Genomic DNA, 19,649 nt, shown 5'->3' with positions numbered 1-19,649 from the left:
TTGTGTGTCTTGATTGATGTGTATTCTGAGCAGAAGCTTTGAGAGCAATTTTGTGATTGTACCACATGTACTTTTTCCTTGGCCATTCCCACAAGAAGGCTGCTCCTTCAGGCTGGATCCCAGATGGAAGACAATGTGGAGCAGAGCTGAACCATGACACAGAGTTCATGACACAGATATGTAGCATGAACAGGAGTTGCAAGCCACTGGGATTCGCAAGTTGTTTGATACTGTGACACTCTTACCCTAAAATGTCTGAGACAGCATCTTCAGTTAAAATGGATATCATCATTATTTTAACATCTACATTTGTAAAATCAAGTTTGAGTCTTAGAAAAACAAACAAAATGAGCCGGGTGCAGTGGCTCATGCCTGTAATTCCAGCACCTTGGGAGGCTAAGGCAGGTGGATCGCAAGGTCAGGAGTTCGAGACCAGCCTGACCACCATGGTGAAACCCCCATCTCTACTAAAAATACAAAAATTAGCCAGGTGTGGTGGCACGCACCTGTAATCCCAGCTACTCAGGAGGCTGAGGCAGGAGAATGGCTTGAATCCGGGAGGCAGAGGTTGCAGTGAGCTGAGATCGCACCACTGAACTCCAGCCTGGGTGACAGAGCAAGATTCCATCTCAAAAAAAAAAAAAAAAAATTGAAAAATTAACAAAATGATAAAATATATATGAAAATTAACACAAAGAAACTAGAGAATGTAAATATGGCAATAATAAGGATCAACATGCTTGCTATGACTGAGCTTCAAGCCAATATGCTTTTTAGTAATAGAGTGAAAAAAAATCATATACCGATTATTCAGAGGAAGCTAAACTCTCCCTCACAGTAAATTAAAGGAATTTCTCATGACAGACCCTGTGTAAATATAATCTACATAAACAACAATCAATCAATAAAAGCTATATAAACAACATCATCAATATTTTTATTGAAGTTTTGGACTCCAGTAACATTAAGATGTAACACAGTGAATAATGTAACACAGTGAAAGTTATATCCTATTCACTTGTTTAAGGTGGTCCAAGGATGTAGTTTCTAGTAATACGGTTTTATCAAGATCAGAGTTGAGATCACTAACGGAAGTTAAAAGATTATTTGTATCTTGTATGAGCTGACGTATTTACCAGTAATCTCAGCCTGGTTCTTGGTAGGAGGTGGATGCATTCTTTCTTCATTTCACAAGTATTTCATAATCACCTGCAGCATGTCAGGTATTCTGATTATTCAAGTACCAGAGATTCATTGGTCAGCAAGGTTGAGAAGGTTCCTGCTCTTACAGAGCTTACATTCTCTTGGAGCAGATAGACAATAAAAAGAAGAATTTCAGATTATTATAAATTCTGTTAACAGATATGGAGCTATTCAGAGTTTCCATTTTTTCTTGTGTCATGCTTACATGTGATTTTAAGAAATTTTTTCATTTTACCCGTGTTGTTATATTTATTGGCATAAAGTTGTTCGAAATGTCCTTTACTTTGCTTTTAATGCTCATATCATCTGTACTGATGCCCCTCTTTTTGTTTATGAGGGCTTAGCAGTAATTTTTGTTTCTCTCTGTTTCATGAGAAGTCTGCCTAGGAGTTTATCAATTTTATTAATCTTTGCAAAGAACCACATTTTGACACTATTTTCTTTATTGCATGTTTGCTTTTTATTTCACTGATTTCAGCTCTTTTCTTTATTATACCCTTCCTTCTACTTTGAAGATGATACGCTGTTCGTTTACTAGATGGAAGCTTGGAGCATTGATTTTTCAACCTTGCTCCTTTTCCAATGTCTACATTTAAAGGTATAATTTGTTCTGCATCCCAGACATTTTATCTATTAGACTTTCATTACTTCATATATAACAACATATATATATAGTTCAGTTTAAATACCTTCTAATTTTCAGTATGATTTCTTCTTTGACCTTTGGGTTATGAACTGAGTTGCCCAATTTCCAAATATATCTTTCTTTATTGTTCTGTGATTTAATTCTATTGTGGTGAGAGAACACATTTTTCATTATTTCAGTCCTTTGAAATTTGTTGAGAAGGACTTTATGGCCCAGAATATGGTACACAGTTGTTAGGTGTAGTGTTCCATGTAAGTCAGTTAGATTAACTTGGCTAATAATGTTATTCAAATCTATATCCTCACTGATAATTTTTGTCTATTTGTTTGATCATCACTGAGAGTGTTTTAAGATCTCTACCTGTGATTGTAGATTTGTATGTCTGCTTTTTTAGTTCTGTCCATTTTTTCTGTATATGTTTTGAAACCATACTATTAGGTACATTTGGGACTATTACATGTTCCTATTGAATTTACCTCTTTATCATTATGAAACGTTCCTTTTTTCTCTTATAATTTTTATCTTAAAGACAATTTTGTCTGATATTAACCTATAATAACATTTATTTAATATTTGGATGATACATCTTTATGCATCATTTCACTTTCAACCTACCTGTGTCCTAATACTTGTTAAGTATCTTTTCTATATAAAATGCTTGGGACCAGAAGTGTTTTGGATTTTTTATATTTTTGAATTTGGGAATATTTGCATTATAATTGCCAGTTGAGCATCCCTAATCTGAAAATTGGAAATCAGAAATGCTGCAATGAGCATTTCCTTTGAGCATCACATCAGCACTCAAAAAGTTTTGGATTTTGGAACATTTGAGATTTCAAGTTTTTGGATTAGGGTTACTCAACTTGTATTTACAGTGTGCCTTTTAAAAATGAATATAATTGCGTTTTTTTGCTGTTATTGTTCAGTTCAGTTTGAAAAATCTCTTTTATTAGGAATGATTAGATCATTTACATTTAATGTGGTAACTGATAGTTGGGGTTATATCAATAGTATTGACTATTTGTCTTATTTATTTTGTATTTGTCTTACATGTTTTTTGTTCCTTTAGTCCTCAATTCTTGCTTTATTTTTATTAACTTAGTATTACATTTTCTGCTACATTAGCACTGTAGTAATAGTTTTCATATTATTCTTTGAGTATTCCCTAGAGATTACAACCTGCATCCTTTACTTTTATAGTCTACCTTACATTTTGTATTTTACTGCTTCCTGAACAAGGAAAGAAACTTGGAGCAGTTTAAATAATCAATAGGTTTTAAATAATTTTTATATTTTAGATCTTGTCACATATTTACTCTTTCCAATGCTCTTTCTTTCTGAAGTTCAGTGCTTCCAAATGAAATCATTTTCCTTTAGTCTGAAGCACTTTTAGTATTTTTTTATAGTTCAGATCTGCTGGCAACTAGTTCCCAGTTTTTGTCTGAAAATATCTTTTTTAGGCTTTTTTTTTTTTCTTTTATTACTCTAAAGATGTCGCTACGTTGTATTCTGGCTTCCAGAGTTTGTATGGCAAAGTCTACTGTCAATTTTATTGCTCCTTTGAAAGTAATGTATCTTTTTTCTCTGGCTGATTTTAAAAGATTTTCCACTGTGTTTTTGGATTTTGGTAACATGTTTTGGCATTTAGACTGTAATTATTTTATCCTGCATGAGTTTTGCTGAGCTTCTTGGATCTGTGGGTTGATGTTTTCATCAGTTTTGAAATGTTTTTATCCATTATATCTCAAATATTTCTTGTGCTCCATATTCTCTTTCTTCTCTTTCTGGGGCTACAGTGATACATAGGTTAGACCATTTAACTGTGTCTCCTCTGTTTCTTATGCTTTATTGTGTGTGTGTGTGTTTTCTTTCTTTTTTCTTTTTTTTTTTCTATATCTCTGCTTCAGTTTAGATACCTTCTATTGACATAGAAGGTAGTTCACCAAAACTGTTTTTCCACTTTGTTGAATTAACTTGTAAGCCCATACACGGAATTCTTGTTTTCAGGTATTGTATGTTTTGGTGCTAGATTATGTGATTTCTTTGATTCTGATTCTCTTTTGAAGTTGTTTGTATCTTTTATCCATTTTATCTTTTTCTCTATATTCTTTACCATATTTGTCATAATTATCTTAAAGTCCTTGTCTATAAACTCCAGTATCCAAATTATCTGTAGGTCAGCTTTTCTTGTCTGTGTTTGCTCTTGTTTATTGGTCACAACTTCCTGGCTCTTTGCATGTCTCATATTTCTCTATTGTATCCCAGACATTTTGTATTAAAAAATTATTGAGACTTGGAGATGATTTTATTTTCACTCACAGAGATTTTCCCTTTCCTCTGTTAGCCAGATAGGGTAAGAAGCTGATTACCTCAACAAATGCAGTTGAGTTGGGTTGGGTCTAGGTTTTTATTTTCATTGACCTAGTCTGTTTCTATTTTATCTCTGCTTGTTAGCTGTGACCCTCTTGAACTTCTAATTGATAGGCAGGCAGATTTCTATCTTCTTATCCATTAAATACTGTGGGATATTTCATATCTGTCCTTAGGAGTTTTGTGTTTAGCTCTTTATTCTCCACAATTTGATAGATTTCTTTTTTCTTTTTCTTTTTTCTTTCTTTATTTTATTATTTTTTTTTTTTGAGACAGTCTTTCTCTGTTGCCCAGGAGGGCAGTGGTATAATCTTGGCTCCCTGCAACCTCCACCTCCAGGGTTCAAGTGATTTGCCTGCCTCAGCCTTCCAAGTAGCTGGGACTAGGGGCACACACCACCATGCCTGGCTAATTTTTATATTTTTAGTAGAAATAGGATTTCACCATGTTGTCCAGGCTGGTCTTGAACTCCTGACCTCAAGTGATCCACCTACCTTGGCCTCCCAAAGGGCCGGGAGCCAGTGTGCCCAGCCCAAAATGTGGTAAATTTCTTAAAGGGGAGACTTTTTTCCTATGGTTGTTGTAGACTCCTTTCCCTAGTGGGACTTTTCTCCTAAACACTCAGGAGATTTCACTCTGTCATCCCAGCTCTACTCCATGCCCTAGCCTCCTGTACAACTCAGCATTCAACGAATGTCCTGTGAAGAAAACAGCCACACATTTGGGACTCTTCCAGGTTTCATTCTGTCATGCCAAACCACACAATTATCAAGAAATCCACTAGTTTTTCTTTTCCTTGGTAAAGTTTAAAATAGACAGAGTTTTTCTGCCCATGCCAAGCCCAAGCCTAATCTTAGGATCAGAATCAGCAAATGCCCCCATGAAAGACAACGGCAATTCAGCTCATCTTGGAAGGCCACTTCCCTCTTTGGAATTTATTTCAGTGATTTTTTTGTTGCTTCCATAGATCTCCAGTGTCCGCAAAAATGTGTTTTTGATATGTGTTCTTATTTCCCCCTAGTTACTGAAGCAGGAGTGATGGCTCCCAAGTAGACGACTACGTCTTACTTGGAAACACAAGTTTTCCCCCTCACATTTAATATTTGTCCACAATATAAATGGCTATGTAGGTTCCCAACATTTGTATAATATTTTGTTCCATATTATACTTTATAGTATTATTGGACATTTAGAGTAATTTTTCATCTTGTAACAAATGCCCTTGTAATGAAACTTCTGATTACATGTTTAATATTTTTTCATGGTATAAATTTGCAAATGTATAATTGTTTTGTTAAGAGGTATACATAGTTTTAAAAAATTTCTATAGTTGGCCGGGTGCAGTGGCTCACACCTGTAATTCCAGCACTTTGGGAGGCCAAGGTGGGCGGATCATCTGAGGTCTGGAGTTCAAGATCAGCCTGACGAACATGGAGAAACCCTGTCTCTACTGAAAAAAAAAAAAACCCAAAAATTTAGCCGGGCATGGTGGCACATGCCTGTAATCCCAGCTACTCGGGAAGCTGAGGCAGGAGAATTGCTTGACCCCTGGAGGCAGAGGTTGCAGTGAGCTGAGATAGTGTCATTGTACTCCAGCCTGGGCAACAAGAGCGAAACTCCATCTCAAAAAAACAAACAAACAAAAATTCTATAGTTTTGATATTGGCAATTTTCTGCCAAGAATACTGTACTTCTTTGCTTTTACAGTATGGGAGAATTCCCACTTCCTGCAGTGGTATACTAATGATATATGACAGGATTTTATTTCTTTTGTAATATACCTACATGCTCTTTTAAGCTCCAGAAAACATTAAGACTTTTTCCTCAATACGGTATTCAATTTAGTCTCATGGATGGAGGGGAGCTTGAGAAAAATGTGAATTATTAATTTTATTGGTATTTATATTTTCATTTAAAATACAAAAATATATATTGTTTGTGGCAACAGAAAAACAGATATAAACCCAAATATTCATTTGGGTTGGTTCTGGCACATAGGAGATATTCGCCGATATTTATTGATTGATTTTGATATGCCTTCATTTTTGCCTCTTCCTTTTCATATCTTTAAGAGAGACTTTTCATGTTCTTTGGTTTCAGGGAAAATGCAATAATGTATTTAATGAAAAATATTATGTATCTTGATATGAATTGGTAGAAAGGGAAGTGTCTACTTCTTTCTTCTCCTAAATCCTTTTTGTTGGGACACTATACTTGCCTCTGAACAAAGACAAAGAACTTTGAGACTTATGTTAGTCTAAGACTTGTAAGTTGACCTGTAAGTTGTGACTTGCCTTGATATAGTGTTGAGTATCTGTAGTCTAGGTGTATATACTTTCATTTTAGAATGGAAACATGTATACGTCTGGAAACATTAAAATATGCTTTTTAATCACCTATAGTGATGCAGTGGTACTTTTTTTTATTCCATAGGTACATAACTATCAGAGCCAACTAGTTAAGATTCATAGTTATTTTTGCTTCCATTCAGAGATGCTTGTTCTACTTAAAGAGCAAGACCTTTAAAAAAGAGACATGGTCCTCAACATTCAGAAAAATGTATTTTTTGTTTTCATTTGATGTTTAATTTATTTTAAATTATGGAAAATTTTGAGTATGTATAAAAGCCAAGAATATACACTTATTGTGCCTACAATATACACTATTGTACCTATCACTATGTTTAGTATTCCTGTCTTTTATTTACACAGTTATGACTTAGGTGAGAATGCTTTTATCTTGGAATTGTAATGTATTTCTTCCCACATAACCTTTTTTGGTATCATCAAATGGTCATTTGTTAGATATTTAGTTCTTATATTTTCTTCAGCATGATTTTTTTAAACATAAAAGTTTCATTTTTCATGCATTGGCCTCAGGCAGTTCCTCTTAGTCACTAGGGCATTTATTTTATTTTTCTGATTTTACATACCCCTAAGTGAAATTATATTGACTATCATTGCCTGTTTAATGATGCATGTAAGGAAACCCTTAAATGTATCCTAGGAAGTATTACCTTGAAAATAAAGTAAATATCCAAACACTGAAGTCCTTTTAAATATTGAAGTGTTTTCAAAGGTTGATACTCAGTTTTATGCATATTCAGAAAAGTCTTTTTATAACTCTCTGAGCCAAAATTAGTATGTAGAGACACAATCTCTGCTTTTCTTAATTTCATCCTATAATTGACATTATTTCATTTTTATATCATTCTTATGGAATTGATCATTTCAGTATGTTACCTCCTCAGTGCTCTGTATATTTTTAAGAGTTTTTAAAAACTACTTTAAAAAATATGTGCAGGGTTCTCATTTTTAAATGTTTATTGCACACACACACACACACACACACACACCCTGAATGATGGCTTCCAAGTAGACGGCTACATTTTACTTGGAAACACTAGTTTTCTTCTGACTTTTAACATGCTTCCACAACACAAATGACTACATTGCTTTCTAACATTTGGAATATATGTTATTTTATATTACCCTGTATAATATTGGATATTTAGGGTAATTTTTCATCTCGTAACAAGTGCCCTTGTAACTAAATTTTCACATTCACATACTTCTGGTAGATGATTGAAGATAGGATTTTTTAAAAGACTAGGGTTACTAGGTAGGTTGAGGGTGAGCTAAGTGGGGGAAAGCAATAGAACTGTGGACAAAGATAAGCAGTTTCTGAAGCGTTAAGTGCTAATAACACACCAGATTCTGGGGTGAAGGCCAGTGCAATATTTTTACTTGCTCAGGCATTGGAGTTATACAAACAGAAGCTATTACACACCCAGGGTTTCATGATTGAGAAAGTTAACTTGTACATTTGTGGTTTTTTATAGGTTCAAAAAGGCATTTGAATCTGAGCCAACACTACAGTCAGGAATTAATTATGCGGTCCTCCTCCTGGCAGCTGGGCACCAGTTTGAATCTTCCTTTGAGCTCCGGAAAGTTGGTAATTATAACTTGATATTTTACATGGAAATCAAGAAACTATACCCAACTTGGTGCAAAGAAAAAGAATCCTGAATAGATAAATTTTTTGCTGTCTTTTCATACTTCCTAAAGATAAAAAAAAAAAAAGGCTTATTATATCTCCTTGTTTAGTATTTCATACTATTGTACAGAATCCTGATATTAGGACATAATTCAGTTTTTAGTTTTTCTTACCTGTCTCTAAAAGCCCCCCTGGTTAATATTCTAGCTCAAACTAATATTGAGGATATGAGTTCCGCATTCAGCCCCTAACTCCCAAATAATGTTAGTGTTTTGTGAGACATCAGGAATATTTCCTATTTTAGATTGTGCTTTCGTGGTGCTTTTCTTCAAAAACTTCTGCTATTTCCTTTATCTGTTTCTCAAGCACACCTGTCTCTATGATTTCACTGGTGTTGGGGGAAGAGCCCCCCAAAGCACCAGGAGCAATAGGTTAAGCAAATGGTGGTCTTGGTAGGAACTATGCTCCTAAGACCGTCTTTGAACCATAGCCATCGACAGAATGTGCTTTTGTCCCTTTTTTCTGTGGACATTATCTCATCTGCTGCCTTTCCCTGGGGATTTAAAGAAGTTAGGGCATCTTAGTGAACAAATTTCGAGTGATTTTCTTGGTTTTGGCTTTGCTCACATTTTTAAAAGATTCTGGATACTGGAATCCTGTCTATGGGAATCGTATTTTGCTCTGTTGGGTGTCTAACCATCTCCTTTCAGAGAACCTTTCCAACTCTTTTAGGAGTTACTACCGACATAGAAATATTCAGTCTTATTTTTCATAGGGAAAAGATAACACGTTCAGCTTAGTGAAGCTATGAATTGTAGAAAAATTCTTTTCTTCAAAATTAAAAAAAATATTTATTTTTAGAGACCAAGTCTCACTCTGTCACCCAGGCAAGAGTGCAGTGGTGTGATCATAGCTCACTGCAGCCTCGAATTCTTAAGCTCAAGCGATCCTCCCACTTTGGCCTCCCAAGAAGCTGGGACTGTAGGTGTGCACTGACACACCTGGCTAATTAAAAAAAACCTTTTTTTATAGCGACGTGGCCACACTGTGTTGCCCAGGTTGGTCTTGAACTCCTGGCTTCAAGCAGTTCTGCTGCAGCCTCCCAAAGTACTGGTATTACAGGCGTGAGCCACCGCACCTGGCACACTTTAACTGGAGAATTTCTTTTTACTTTTCTTAAAGAGAAATTAAAGTCTATTAAATCCTAGACTTAATAAAAAACAACATTATTTTGGAAGAGCTCATATCTATATGTAATGTTCTGGAGAATCTTTGAAGCTAACTAAAGTCAGAATGTTTTTTTGTTTATGTTTTGAAATGCCCAGACTAAAAGAATGATAAAATATTTATTACTGTGGGATAGCAGTGGTATTAAAGGCAGAAAGGTGTGTTTGAAATAATTCTTTTGTTGTTGTTTTCTTTTGAGACATCTCACTCTGCTGCTCAGGGCACAATGGCACAATCACAGCTCACTGCAGCCTTCACCCCCAAGACTTAGGTGATCCTTCCACCTCAGCCTCCCGGGTAGCTAAGGCTACAGGCATGTACCACCACACCGGGATAATTTTTTCGTATTTTTTGTAAAGATGAGGTTTTGCCATGTTGCCCAGGCTGGCTTAGATTGTGCTTTCCTGGTGCTTTTTTCAAAAACCTGTGCTATTTTATTTATTTATTTATTTTTAAGGCTAGGTCTCACTCTGTCACCCAGGCCAGAGTGCACTGGCATGATCATGGCTCCCTGCAATCTCAACCTCCTGAGCTCAAGAGATCCTTCCACCTGGGTCTCCCAAGGTGCTAGGATTACAGGTTTGAGCCACCTTGCCCAGCCTGAAATAACTCTTTTGATTGGTTCAATGAAATCAGAGAAGGTACATTGCAATTTGTACTTTTCAGAAATTATAATAAAATTTTGTGTCTAAGACTAAATTAAAAACTCTATACTAGCCAAAACCCCTATATCAGTGTTCTAAAAATATTTTTATTGCTCTTTTGTTGCTTTTTTCATTGTTTTTATTGATATACAATAGATAGATATTTTTTCAGTATATATGTTCTATTTTGGTACAGTCATACATTTATTGTTCTGTTCTTTAACTCAAGGTGAGGTTTTGTTGAAGCCTCTAAATTATTGCAGGAATTGACACTGATTTGCGTATGTAGGCAGAGCAATGACAATGGTTTGAAAATGTACTTATTCTAAATTTCATTTTGAAGGTAAATACTTATTAAGATGGTCAGAACTCTGAGGTCTGAGGAAGTGTGATTAATATGTAAAAGAAACATGTTAATTTTTTTCAGGAAGAATTCACTTGTAATACATGTTGAACAAACATTTAAAAACATATAAAGTTAGTTTAAAATTTTAGAAATTGCATAACATATACAGACTTAAAATATGGCCTAACAGTGAATTTTTAGCTATCGTGAGAACTGTTTTAGGCTTCTAAAATACTGTGATATGCGTTCTAAATTGTATTGTCCTTCAATAATGAAAACATAGTTAAAACTCAAATTATACTGATCAACATAGATTGAGCTAAAGTTAATTTTTATATGGTAAGAGGATTAAATGGATTTTCAAGGAAAGACAGGTTGGCTAAATAAATTGGTAGTTTAATATAATAATGATGTTAATTGATAGTATATAATAAAAATGAGACAACATACTTGGCATATTTTAAAGATACGTATAGTTTCATTCTTTCTTTAAATTCTCCAATCAGCTTTTCCAGTAATTTATATCTCCCATTCCTCCTGTTGGCCTCTGCAAACATACAAGTTATTCTGAATTATTGAGTTCTTATACTAATTAGACTTTTACTTATGAAATCCCTTCTTTAGATGCTTTTTGAAATTTTGATTTATTTATAAAGGGTAAACAATTAAAAATTAAGATGAGCACTCAATATGAAGCTAAATGTATTATCTTAAGATCTCAAATGTAATACAGAAATGATTCTTAACTGTCATGCTCTGTTGCCCAAAGACTCTTAATTCTAGTTGTGTGTTTGTTTGTGATTATGACTAATTGCTTCATGGATCTGTGTTTTACTTTTCCAGTTTTTGAACAATCATTGATGCTTAGGCTATTTAGAGCTAGGATTTTAAAACACAGAGCCATATCCTACATCTTCCTGTTTTCACCTTCACAAGCCTTAAAAATAATATTCGAACTTTAGCTAAATACAAGATGATGCTTCCATCTTCTGTGGAATTTTCCCACTGTGAGACATTTTATGGGTGAGAGTCAGACTTAGAGGTTTGAGTCTCCAACAGTAATGATGATATAGTAAAAGAACACTATGTTTGGAATTCAGACAAACCACTATTTAAATATCATTTTCAGTAAGCGTTAAAAAATATTGAATATAAAATATATATTACTATACATAAAAATCCATGAGTCAATAGAGATAATCAAGGAAAAATAATCAAAACAAAATCTATCACCAACCACTGAAAAACTCCTTTGTCACCTATGGAAGTGACCAACTTTTCAGAAAATTAGAAGTTATAAGGAAAGAAGTAAGTACATTTCCTTCCTCTTTCAGAAATACTGTAGTTCATCCCATTGATGAAATATAGCTCTTCTTAGGCTGGGCGTGGTGGCTCACACCTGTCATCCCAGCACTTTGGGAGACCAAGGAGGGTGGATCACCTGAGGTCAGGAGTTCAAGACCAGCCTGAATAACATGATGAATACCTGTTTCTACTAAAATTACAAAATTAGCTGGGTGTGGTGGCACGCTTCTGTAATTCCAGCTACCTGGGAGACTGAGGCAAAAGAATCTCTTGAACCCGGGAGATAGAAGTTACAGTGAGCCAAGATTGCGCCACTGCACTCCAGCCTGGGTGACAAGAGCGAAACTCCAACTCAAAAAAAAAAAAAAAAAAAACGCTCTTCTTGAGGTATGCTACATAGTAAATGTATTCTTCTTCCAGAGAATGTATTCTTCAAAAGTACGCTATTATAGTTAACAAGGTAATGATAAAGCTGATAATGAGAGTGATGTTAAAATAATTGATTCTGGCAAGGATCATCAATTAGAACTAAAAACATTAAATTGAAATGCTTACTTTAAAAAATTTCATTTTACCCCTTTTACATGATACCAAAAACTGACTCATAGATAACTTGTTAGTCACAAAGGAACAAATGTACCTGTAGAATGGAGGGACCCAGCTGTCAGTGACCCATCCTTGTATCACTAATAATAGGGTAGCCAGACATGTGCCCTTAGGACTTTATTATGATGACTATGAAGTGTACAGCAGTTCTTCTTTTTAGTTTTTTAACTTTTATTTTTTGAGACAGAGTCTCACTCTGTCTCCAAGGCTGGAGTGCAGTGATGCGATCTTGGCTCACTGCAACCTCCACCTCCCAGGTTCAAGCGATTCTCATGCTGCAGCCTCCTAAGTAGCTGGGATTACAGGTGCGTGCCACCATGCCCATGTATTTTTAGTAGAGATAGGGTTTTGCCATGTTGGCCAAGCTGATCTTGAACTCGTGGCCTCAAGTGATCTGCTCACCTCGGCCTCCCAAAGTGCTGGAATGACAGGTGTGAGCCACTGCACCCGGCCAAGTGTACAGCAACTCCTGTGAAATATTCTCACCAAAAATGTTTAACTTGAATCTTAAGATCTAAAGTTCACTTAATAGGAATCACAAGCTCTAGAGAAATAAGTTAAATAATCCCAAGAAGTTACATCAGACAGATCAGAATGTGAGAACACTAGAGCGGCAGTCCCCAACCTTTTTAGCAATAGGGACTGGTTTTGTGGAAGACAGTTTTTCCATGGACCAGGGGCAAGGGGTGGTTCAGGGATGATTCAGGCGCATTACATTTATTGTGCGCTTTATTTCTATTATTACATTTCAATGTACAATGAAATAATTATACAACTCTCCATAATGTAGAATCAGTGGGAGCCCTGAGCTTGTTTCCCTGCAACTAGACGGTCCCATCTGGGGCCAATGGGAGACAGTAACAGATCATCAGCATTAGGTTCTTGTAAGGAGCGCACAACCTACATCCCTCACACAGGAAGTTCACAATAGTGTTCACGCTCCTATGAGAATCTAATGCTGTCGCTGATCTGACAGGAGGCGGAGCTCAGGCAGTAACAAGAGCAATGGGGAATGGCTGTAAATACAGATGAAAAAGCCTTTTGCTCAGTTGCCTGCTACTCACCTCCTGTGTGTGACCCCCTTCCTAACAGGCCACAGACCAGTACCTGTTCGTGGCCCTGGGATTGGGGACCCTGCACTATAGCACTCCTTGTCTTTTCAAAAAGTCAGGGTCATAAAAAAATGTGTAGAGGGATTGGTTAGATTAAAAGAGATTTAGAGGCCGGATGCGGTGGCTCATGCCTGTAATCCCAGCACTTTGGGAAGCCAACGTGGGCCTCACTTGAGGTCTGGAGTTAGAGATTAGCCTGCCCAACATGATGAAACCCCATCCCTACTAAAAAAATACAAAATTAGCTGAGCATGGTGGTTCACACCTGTAATTCCAGCTACTTGGGAGACTGAGACAGGAGAATTGCCTGAACCTGGGAGGTGGAGGTTGCAGTGAGCAGAGATTGCACCACTGCACTCCAGCCTGGGCAATACAGTGAGATTCTTTCTAAAAAAAAAAAGAGAGAGACAGATTTAGAGACATAAAAACTAAATGCAATTAATGTTCCTTGACTGGATTCCGGTTTGGAAAAACAAAAACTGTAAGAGACATTTGGGAGTCAATCCAAGAATCTGAATCAGGACTAGATGATAGATAATATCAGTGCGTTGTTTCTGTTAGGTGCAATAATGGAACAGGATATGGAGGAAAATTTTTTAGGTATATGCTGTAATATTTCAGAGTGGAATGTCATGATATCTGCAATTTAATTTGAAATGGCTCAGCAAAAATATTCAGGGAGAGGAAGCAATAGCAAAATGTTAATGATTGTTGAAAATATGGTCATTCATTGTAGTTTTTTAATTTTGATGTATGTTTGAGATTCTTCATAATGGAAAATTAAAAAGGATCTAATCCCTACCACTTATGAGGTGTATGGCTTTAGACATGTTGCTAAACCTTTCTGGGTTTTATTTTTCCTTACCACAAAAGGGAGATAATTTCTAACTCATTGTGGTGGTGTATGGATTCAGAGAGTTAACATTTTCAATACACACAGTGCTAGGCATCTGAGTGTTCAGTAAAGTCTGCCATTTTCCACTAAAACAGCCTTGAACATAATAACAGCTGCAAGGTGATAAGACTGTGATAAAAACTAAACTGTTAAAAAATCCTCAGTGTAAGTCAACCAATTTTAATGACAACTTTGTCAGCATTTAAATTGCATAAATATGCAACTGAATCAAATAAATGGTGAACTGGTTGTTATGAGCAGAAATGACATATTGCTCATTGCTTACAAATTCAACCAAAATATTTTTAAATGGAGAAAAGTATTGATCTGGAAGGACTTGGTTAAAAAGGTACAACTGAACATCACAAATTGTGCTTTATTAATTTTTCCCTGTGAATGAAGAGCCTAAAAATATTGTAGTCTGGAACCAAGTATAACAGTACTCCTGAAATTCTATCCTATGGAAAAAATCCTAAATACAAAACAAATTTTATGCACTAAGATGTTTATTTCTATATAAATTCTGTGTGGGTGTGAGAGAGAAAGAGAGAGGAAGAGAGAGAGAGAGAAAGGGAGAGAGAGAGAGGGAGAGAGAAAGGAAGAGAGAGAAAGAGAACAGACTTCTAAATATAAAAAATTAGAACCATGTTCTTAACTCCATACTTAAAAGATTAATCTCTTCATGTAGAAACAAGTTTGTGCAAAGAGCATAAATGCTCATTCGCAAAAGAAATACAAACATGAAAAGAGAGCCAATCTCAGTGGTTAAAAACGACAATGTTCTTTTTCTTCCTCTGTCAGATTGGTAAAGATGAATGCACGTGATAGTCTCCCTCACCGGGAAGGCTGTGGGTAAGAGCTTATTGTCAGATGCCTCCAGTGAAAGTATAAATTGGTACAGCATTTTCTAAGGGCAATTTGGCAAAAATGCATCAACATTAAAAATGGGCATGTCTTCTATCCCTAACAAATCCACATTTAGAACTTTATTATAAAGAAATAATTGAGCAAATACGCAAAGCTGTGTGTGCAAGAATGTTTAGAGTAATAACAATGGCCACCCATCTGCATTTGGGTAAATAAATTGTGATACGTCCATATGCTAAAATACTAATTGCCATCAAAAATATACATTTTATCCAAATGCTGGCTGGGTGTCACGATCATGTGATAAATGTATGGCAAGGCCAAAACCAAATATCACCACCACACAATGAACTTCTGAGGTTCAAGAGTGCATCTGAAATTTTATTTTAAAACTATTATTGGGTTCGTGCCTGTAATTCCAGAACTTTGGGAGGCCAAGGTGAGAGGATTGCTTGAGCCCAGGAGTTCGAGACAAGCCTGGCCCACAGAGTGAGACCCTGTCTCTACCAAAAAAAAAAAAAAAAGTAAAAACTACAAAGAAATTTAAAAATTAGCCAGTTGTGGTACCATCTGTTATCTCAGCTAGCAGGTCTAAGGCAGGAGGATCACTTGAGCCCAGGAGTTCGACTGGCATGGCGAAACCTTGTTTTTCCAGAAAAAAACCCAAAAATTAGCTAGACATAGTGGCTCGTGCCTGTAGTCCCAGCTACCTGGGAGGCTGAGGTGGAAGGATCACTTGAGCCCAGAAATTCAAGGCTGCAGTGAGCAGTGATCATGCCACTGCGCTCCAGCCTGGGTGACAGAGTGAGACCTTGTCTCAAAAACAACGACAGCAATATTATGTCCAGATAGAAGACTGTGGATGTTGTCCTATGTGTGTGTAATTTTTTTTCATCTCATGAAACAGCAGTGGCAAAGCTGTTCTCTCTTTACCCTCACAAAATGTGAAGAATTCCCAAATGGACATTTTCCCTGAAATACTTGTGGTTTGAGTGGAATTATATGATAAAAAGTAACATGAAAAATTTTAAAGGTTATTTTGTTTCATTCACAGATAATTTTCAAAAAGGTAAAATCATGACTCTCCTCAAATATAAAACGGACACATATAAAATCATGACCCTCAGCAAATATAAAATATTTTACTTAACTCAACTAATATAGAAACTAGTAAGATGGAATGTCCAGTTCAAAAAATCATTTCTATTCATAGACAACAAAGAAATGTTAAGATATCTGAGTTTGATTAGGGAAAAAAAAGCTGTTTTATGTCCACAGGCCATAAATCTTAGGGATTCATCCATTCCACTCTACAGAAATTTGCATCTCTACTGGACAAAAATCTGCAGGTTAACAAGTAAACTTCGGTATGCCTGAGGCCTTTAATAAGTGGTACATAATGAGATGAGCTAGCTTCACTTGCCCGAGACACTCCTTGAGTGGCCTCATCCTCCCATATGATATGGAAATGATATGTCCTACCTTTTTGCCTTATTCCTAAATCTCAGATAATTTTCCCAACAATTTAATATGGTGGATGTTAGTGGCACCAAACAATGCTACAAGGACATATTCTTTTTAAGCAAACAAATACTTATAAAATGCAAAAATAATACAAGACACAGTAGAATAGAAAATATATGATGAAACATTAAGAACGTAGAAGTGCCAAAACAGTATTGAAAAAGAACAAAGTTGGAGTATTTATATTACTGGATTTCAGGACTTTTAAGACAGTGACATAACAAGACAGTATTATCTGTCAGTCTATTTCCTTTTTTTTCTGTTTTTTCTTTTTTTTTTAGATTTTTAAATTTTTTTTCATGAGACAGAATCTTGCTGTGTTGCCCAGGCCGGTCTAGTGACTCTGGGCTCAAGCAATCCTCCCACCTCGGCCCTCCAAAGTGCTGGGGTTACAGGTGTGAGCCACCGTGTCCAGCATATTTCCTTATTTCTTTTATGTTTTAGGTGTGTAACTTTTTGTATCTAAAATTATTATAGCATTTTACTCTTGCAAAATATACACACTGTATACATTTATACTTCAACTGATAGAATTTCAGCATAAAAAAGGTGAGATTTCCCTTTTATTTAAGAATTCATGTTATAAAAAGACAAAGAAGAAGGTTACATAACAATGTTTGTATTATTGCCTTTTAATTTGTGCATATACTTACATATATACAAATTCTAGATTTATGTACATTAAAGTGACCATAGCAGTTTTCCTTGGGTTTTCAAATTAAAAGTTAATTTTCACTTTCTTCTGTGTACCTTTCTGCTTAGTCTGACTTACTATTGTTTTTCCACCCAAGCTTTTATTGTGATAAAATGTACATAACAAAAATTTCCATTTGAAAATTTGAAGTGCACGCTTCAGTGGCATTAAGAATATTCACACTGTTACGCAGCCAACACCACTATTTACCTCCCAAACTTTTTTATCTTTTCAAATTAAAACTCTGTACCCATTAAACTATCACTCCTCATTCCCTTCTTCCCCCAGTCCCTACTAAGCTCTATTCTGCTTTCCACGTTTAGGAATTTGACTTTTATAGGTACTGCTTGTGAGTGGAATCACTCAACCTTTGTCTTTTTGTGTCTGGCTTATTTAATTTAGCATGTTTTCCAAGTTCATCTGTGGTGTAATTGTATGTATCAGTGTTCCATTCCTTTTTATGACTTATTTTTATGGTGAACTGAAACCACCTTAATAATCAGAAACTTAACAAAGCTGTTTTAATCTGAAGAGAGGAATGAAAGCTTAATTTTACTTTTTAGTGAAAACCTGGTTCTACCTGTCTGGGGTGTGTTTGTAACATTCTACTTCCTGTTTGTATTCTAGGGGTGAAGCTAAGTAGTCTTCTTGGTAAAAAGGGAAACTTGGAGAAACTCCAGAGCTACTGGGAAGTTGGATTTTTTCTGGGGGCCAGTGTCCTAGCCAATGACCACATGAGAGTCATTCAAGCATCTGAAAAGCTTTTTAAACTGAAGACACCAGCGTGGTAATAATTAGCTATTATATGTTGATACAATTATTTTTAATAAACAGCTCCATATTGTTCCCATATTGTATTTACTGAACTGACAATTAGATGATTTTATTTGCTTATAAAATAAAATGCAGAATATAGAGGAAAATTGTGATATTCATAAAATGTGTTACACATAAATTCTGATGACTTTGGACATAGGTGATGTCAGCAGGTTCCTGACTTTGCCTTTCCTGCACATTGACCAACCCACTGACCCAGGTTGGCCAGTATCACCCATGTGAATCATGCAGAGGTCACGCATTTTGCACCTGCAAATATAGCTTCTGTTCGGGGCCTGAGACCACATTTCCATTACAGCTGTTAGACCTCTACTCCAAACATATGCCCTTTGTTTCCTCTGTGATCTAATCTCAGTTTCGGAATTCTCATTCTTGATTTTTCTTTTCTTCTTAGGATTTGACTGACACATTTGAGTATTTCCTATATATGTATGTTTTTCTAATTTCAAATTGTTCTTGGAGTACACCCGCATCTCATCCTTATCTATGTGGTAATTGGAGAGGTGGAAACAAAATTTCATCTGCATTCAGGACCACTTTGAAAAACAATGTTGGCTGGGCATGGTGGCTCACACCTGTAATCCCAGCACTTTGGGAGGCCGAGGTGGACAGATCACTTAAGGTCAGGAGTTTGAGACCAGCCTGGACAACCGGGTGAAACCCCGTCTCTACTAAAAATACAAAAATTAGCTGGGCATGGTCGCGGATGCCTGTAATCCCAGCTACTTGGGAGGCTGAGGCAGGAGAATCACTTGAACCGAGGAGGCAGAGGTTGCAGTGAGCCGAGATCGCGCCACTGCATATCAACCTGGGTGACAGGGCGAGACTCTGTCTCAAAAGAAAAAGAAAAAGAAAAAAAGGAAAAAGAAAAGAATTTTTATTAGTATCACATGTAGCGATTAACCATTAGCTGTAAAGACTTTAAAAGGCTAACCATGATATAGTGAAAGCCTCTTTCCAGAGCTGCTCAGAGCCCAGGCCGCCGACTTCCCTGTTTTTATAACAGAAACTGTGTGAGGAAGAGACCACCAAGTTAGACCCTCATGACTTTTTAAAGAATTTTCCTCATGTTCAGGTCTCCTTTAGCCAATCCTCCCCAGGGATCTTTCTGAAGATCACAGTGATCTTTCAAAAATGCACACCTGACACTTTCCCTGCACTGAAATCCTTAAATTGGTATAGTTTAATTGTTCCTCACAGCCTAAGGGATAAAGTCCATCATTTTGTCTTAGCAAACAAGATTTGCCTTTAGCCATTCCAGCCTCAGCTCTTGTCACACCCCTGGGTTTACACTGCTGTCTCTTCATACCACACTTGCCGGTTTCATGCATGAGTGTCTGAGCACGTGCTGAGCATGCCTCTCACAATGCACACATT

General features: G+C 36.2%; 1 protein-coding gene across 7 annotated transcripts in view; it reads left to right on the top strand.

Moving 5' to 3' along the window:
* Positions 1 to 19,649, top strand: part of MAP3K5 (mitogen-activated protein kinase kinase kinase 5) — a 244,579-nt gene that overhangs the window by 123,091 nt on the left and 101,839 nt on the right. For all 7 annotated transcript variants that reach the window (XM_074037095.1, XM_065543439.1, XM_065543438.1 and 4 more), the window contains 2 exons: positions 8,061 to 8,173; positions 18,063 to 18,222. In XM_074037095.1, coding sequence (XP_073893196.1) covers positions 8,061 to 8,173; positions 18,063 to 18,222 — 273 coding nt within the window. The remainder of the gene's footprint in view (positions 1 to 8,060; positions 8,174 to 18,062; positions 18,223 to 19,649) is intronic.

The sequence above is a fragment of the Macaca fascicularis genome, chromosome 4 (genome assembly GCF_037993035.2).
Source record: "Macaca fascicularis isolate 582-1 chromosome 4, T2T-MFA8v1.1".
NCBI classification, from domain to species: Eukaryota; Metazoa; Chordata; class Mammalia; order Primates; family Cercopithecidae; genus Macaca; species Macaca fascicularis.
The sequence above is the reverse complement of the archived record's forward strand: the minus strand, read 5'-3'. Positions and strand labels throughout refer to the sequence as shown.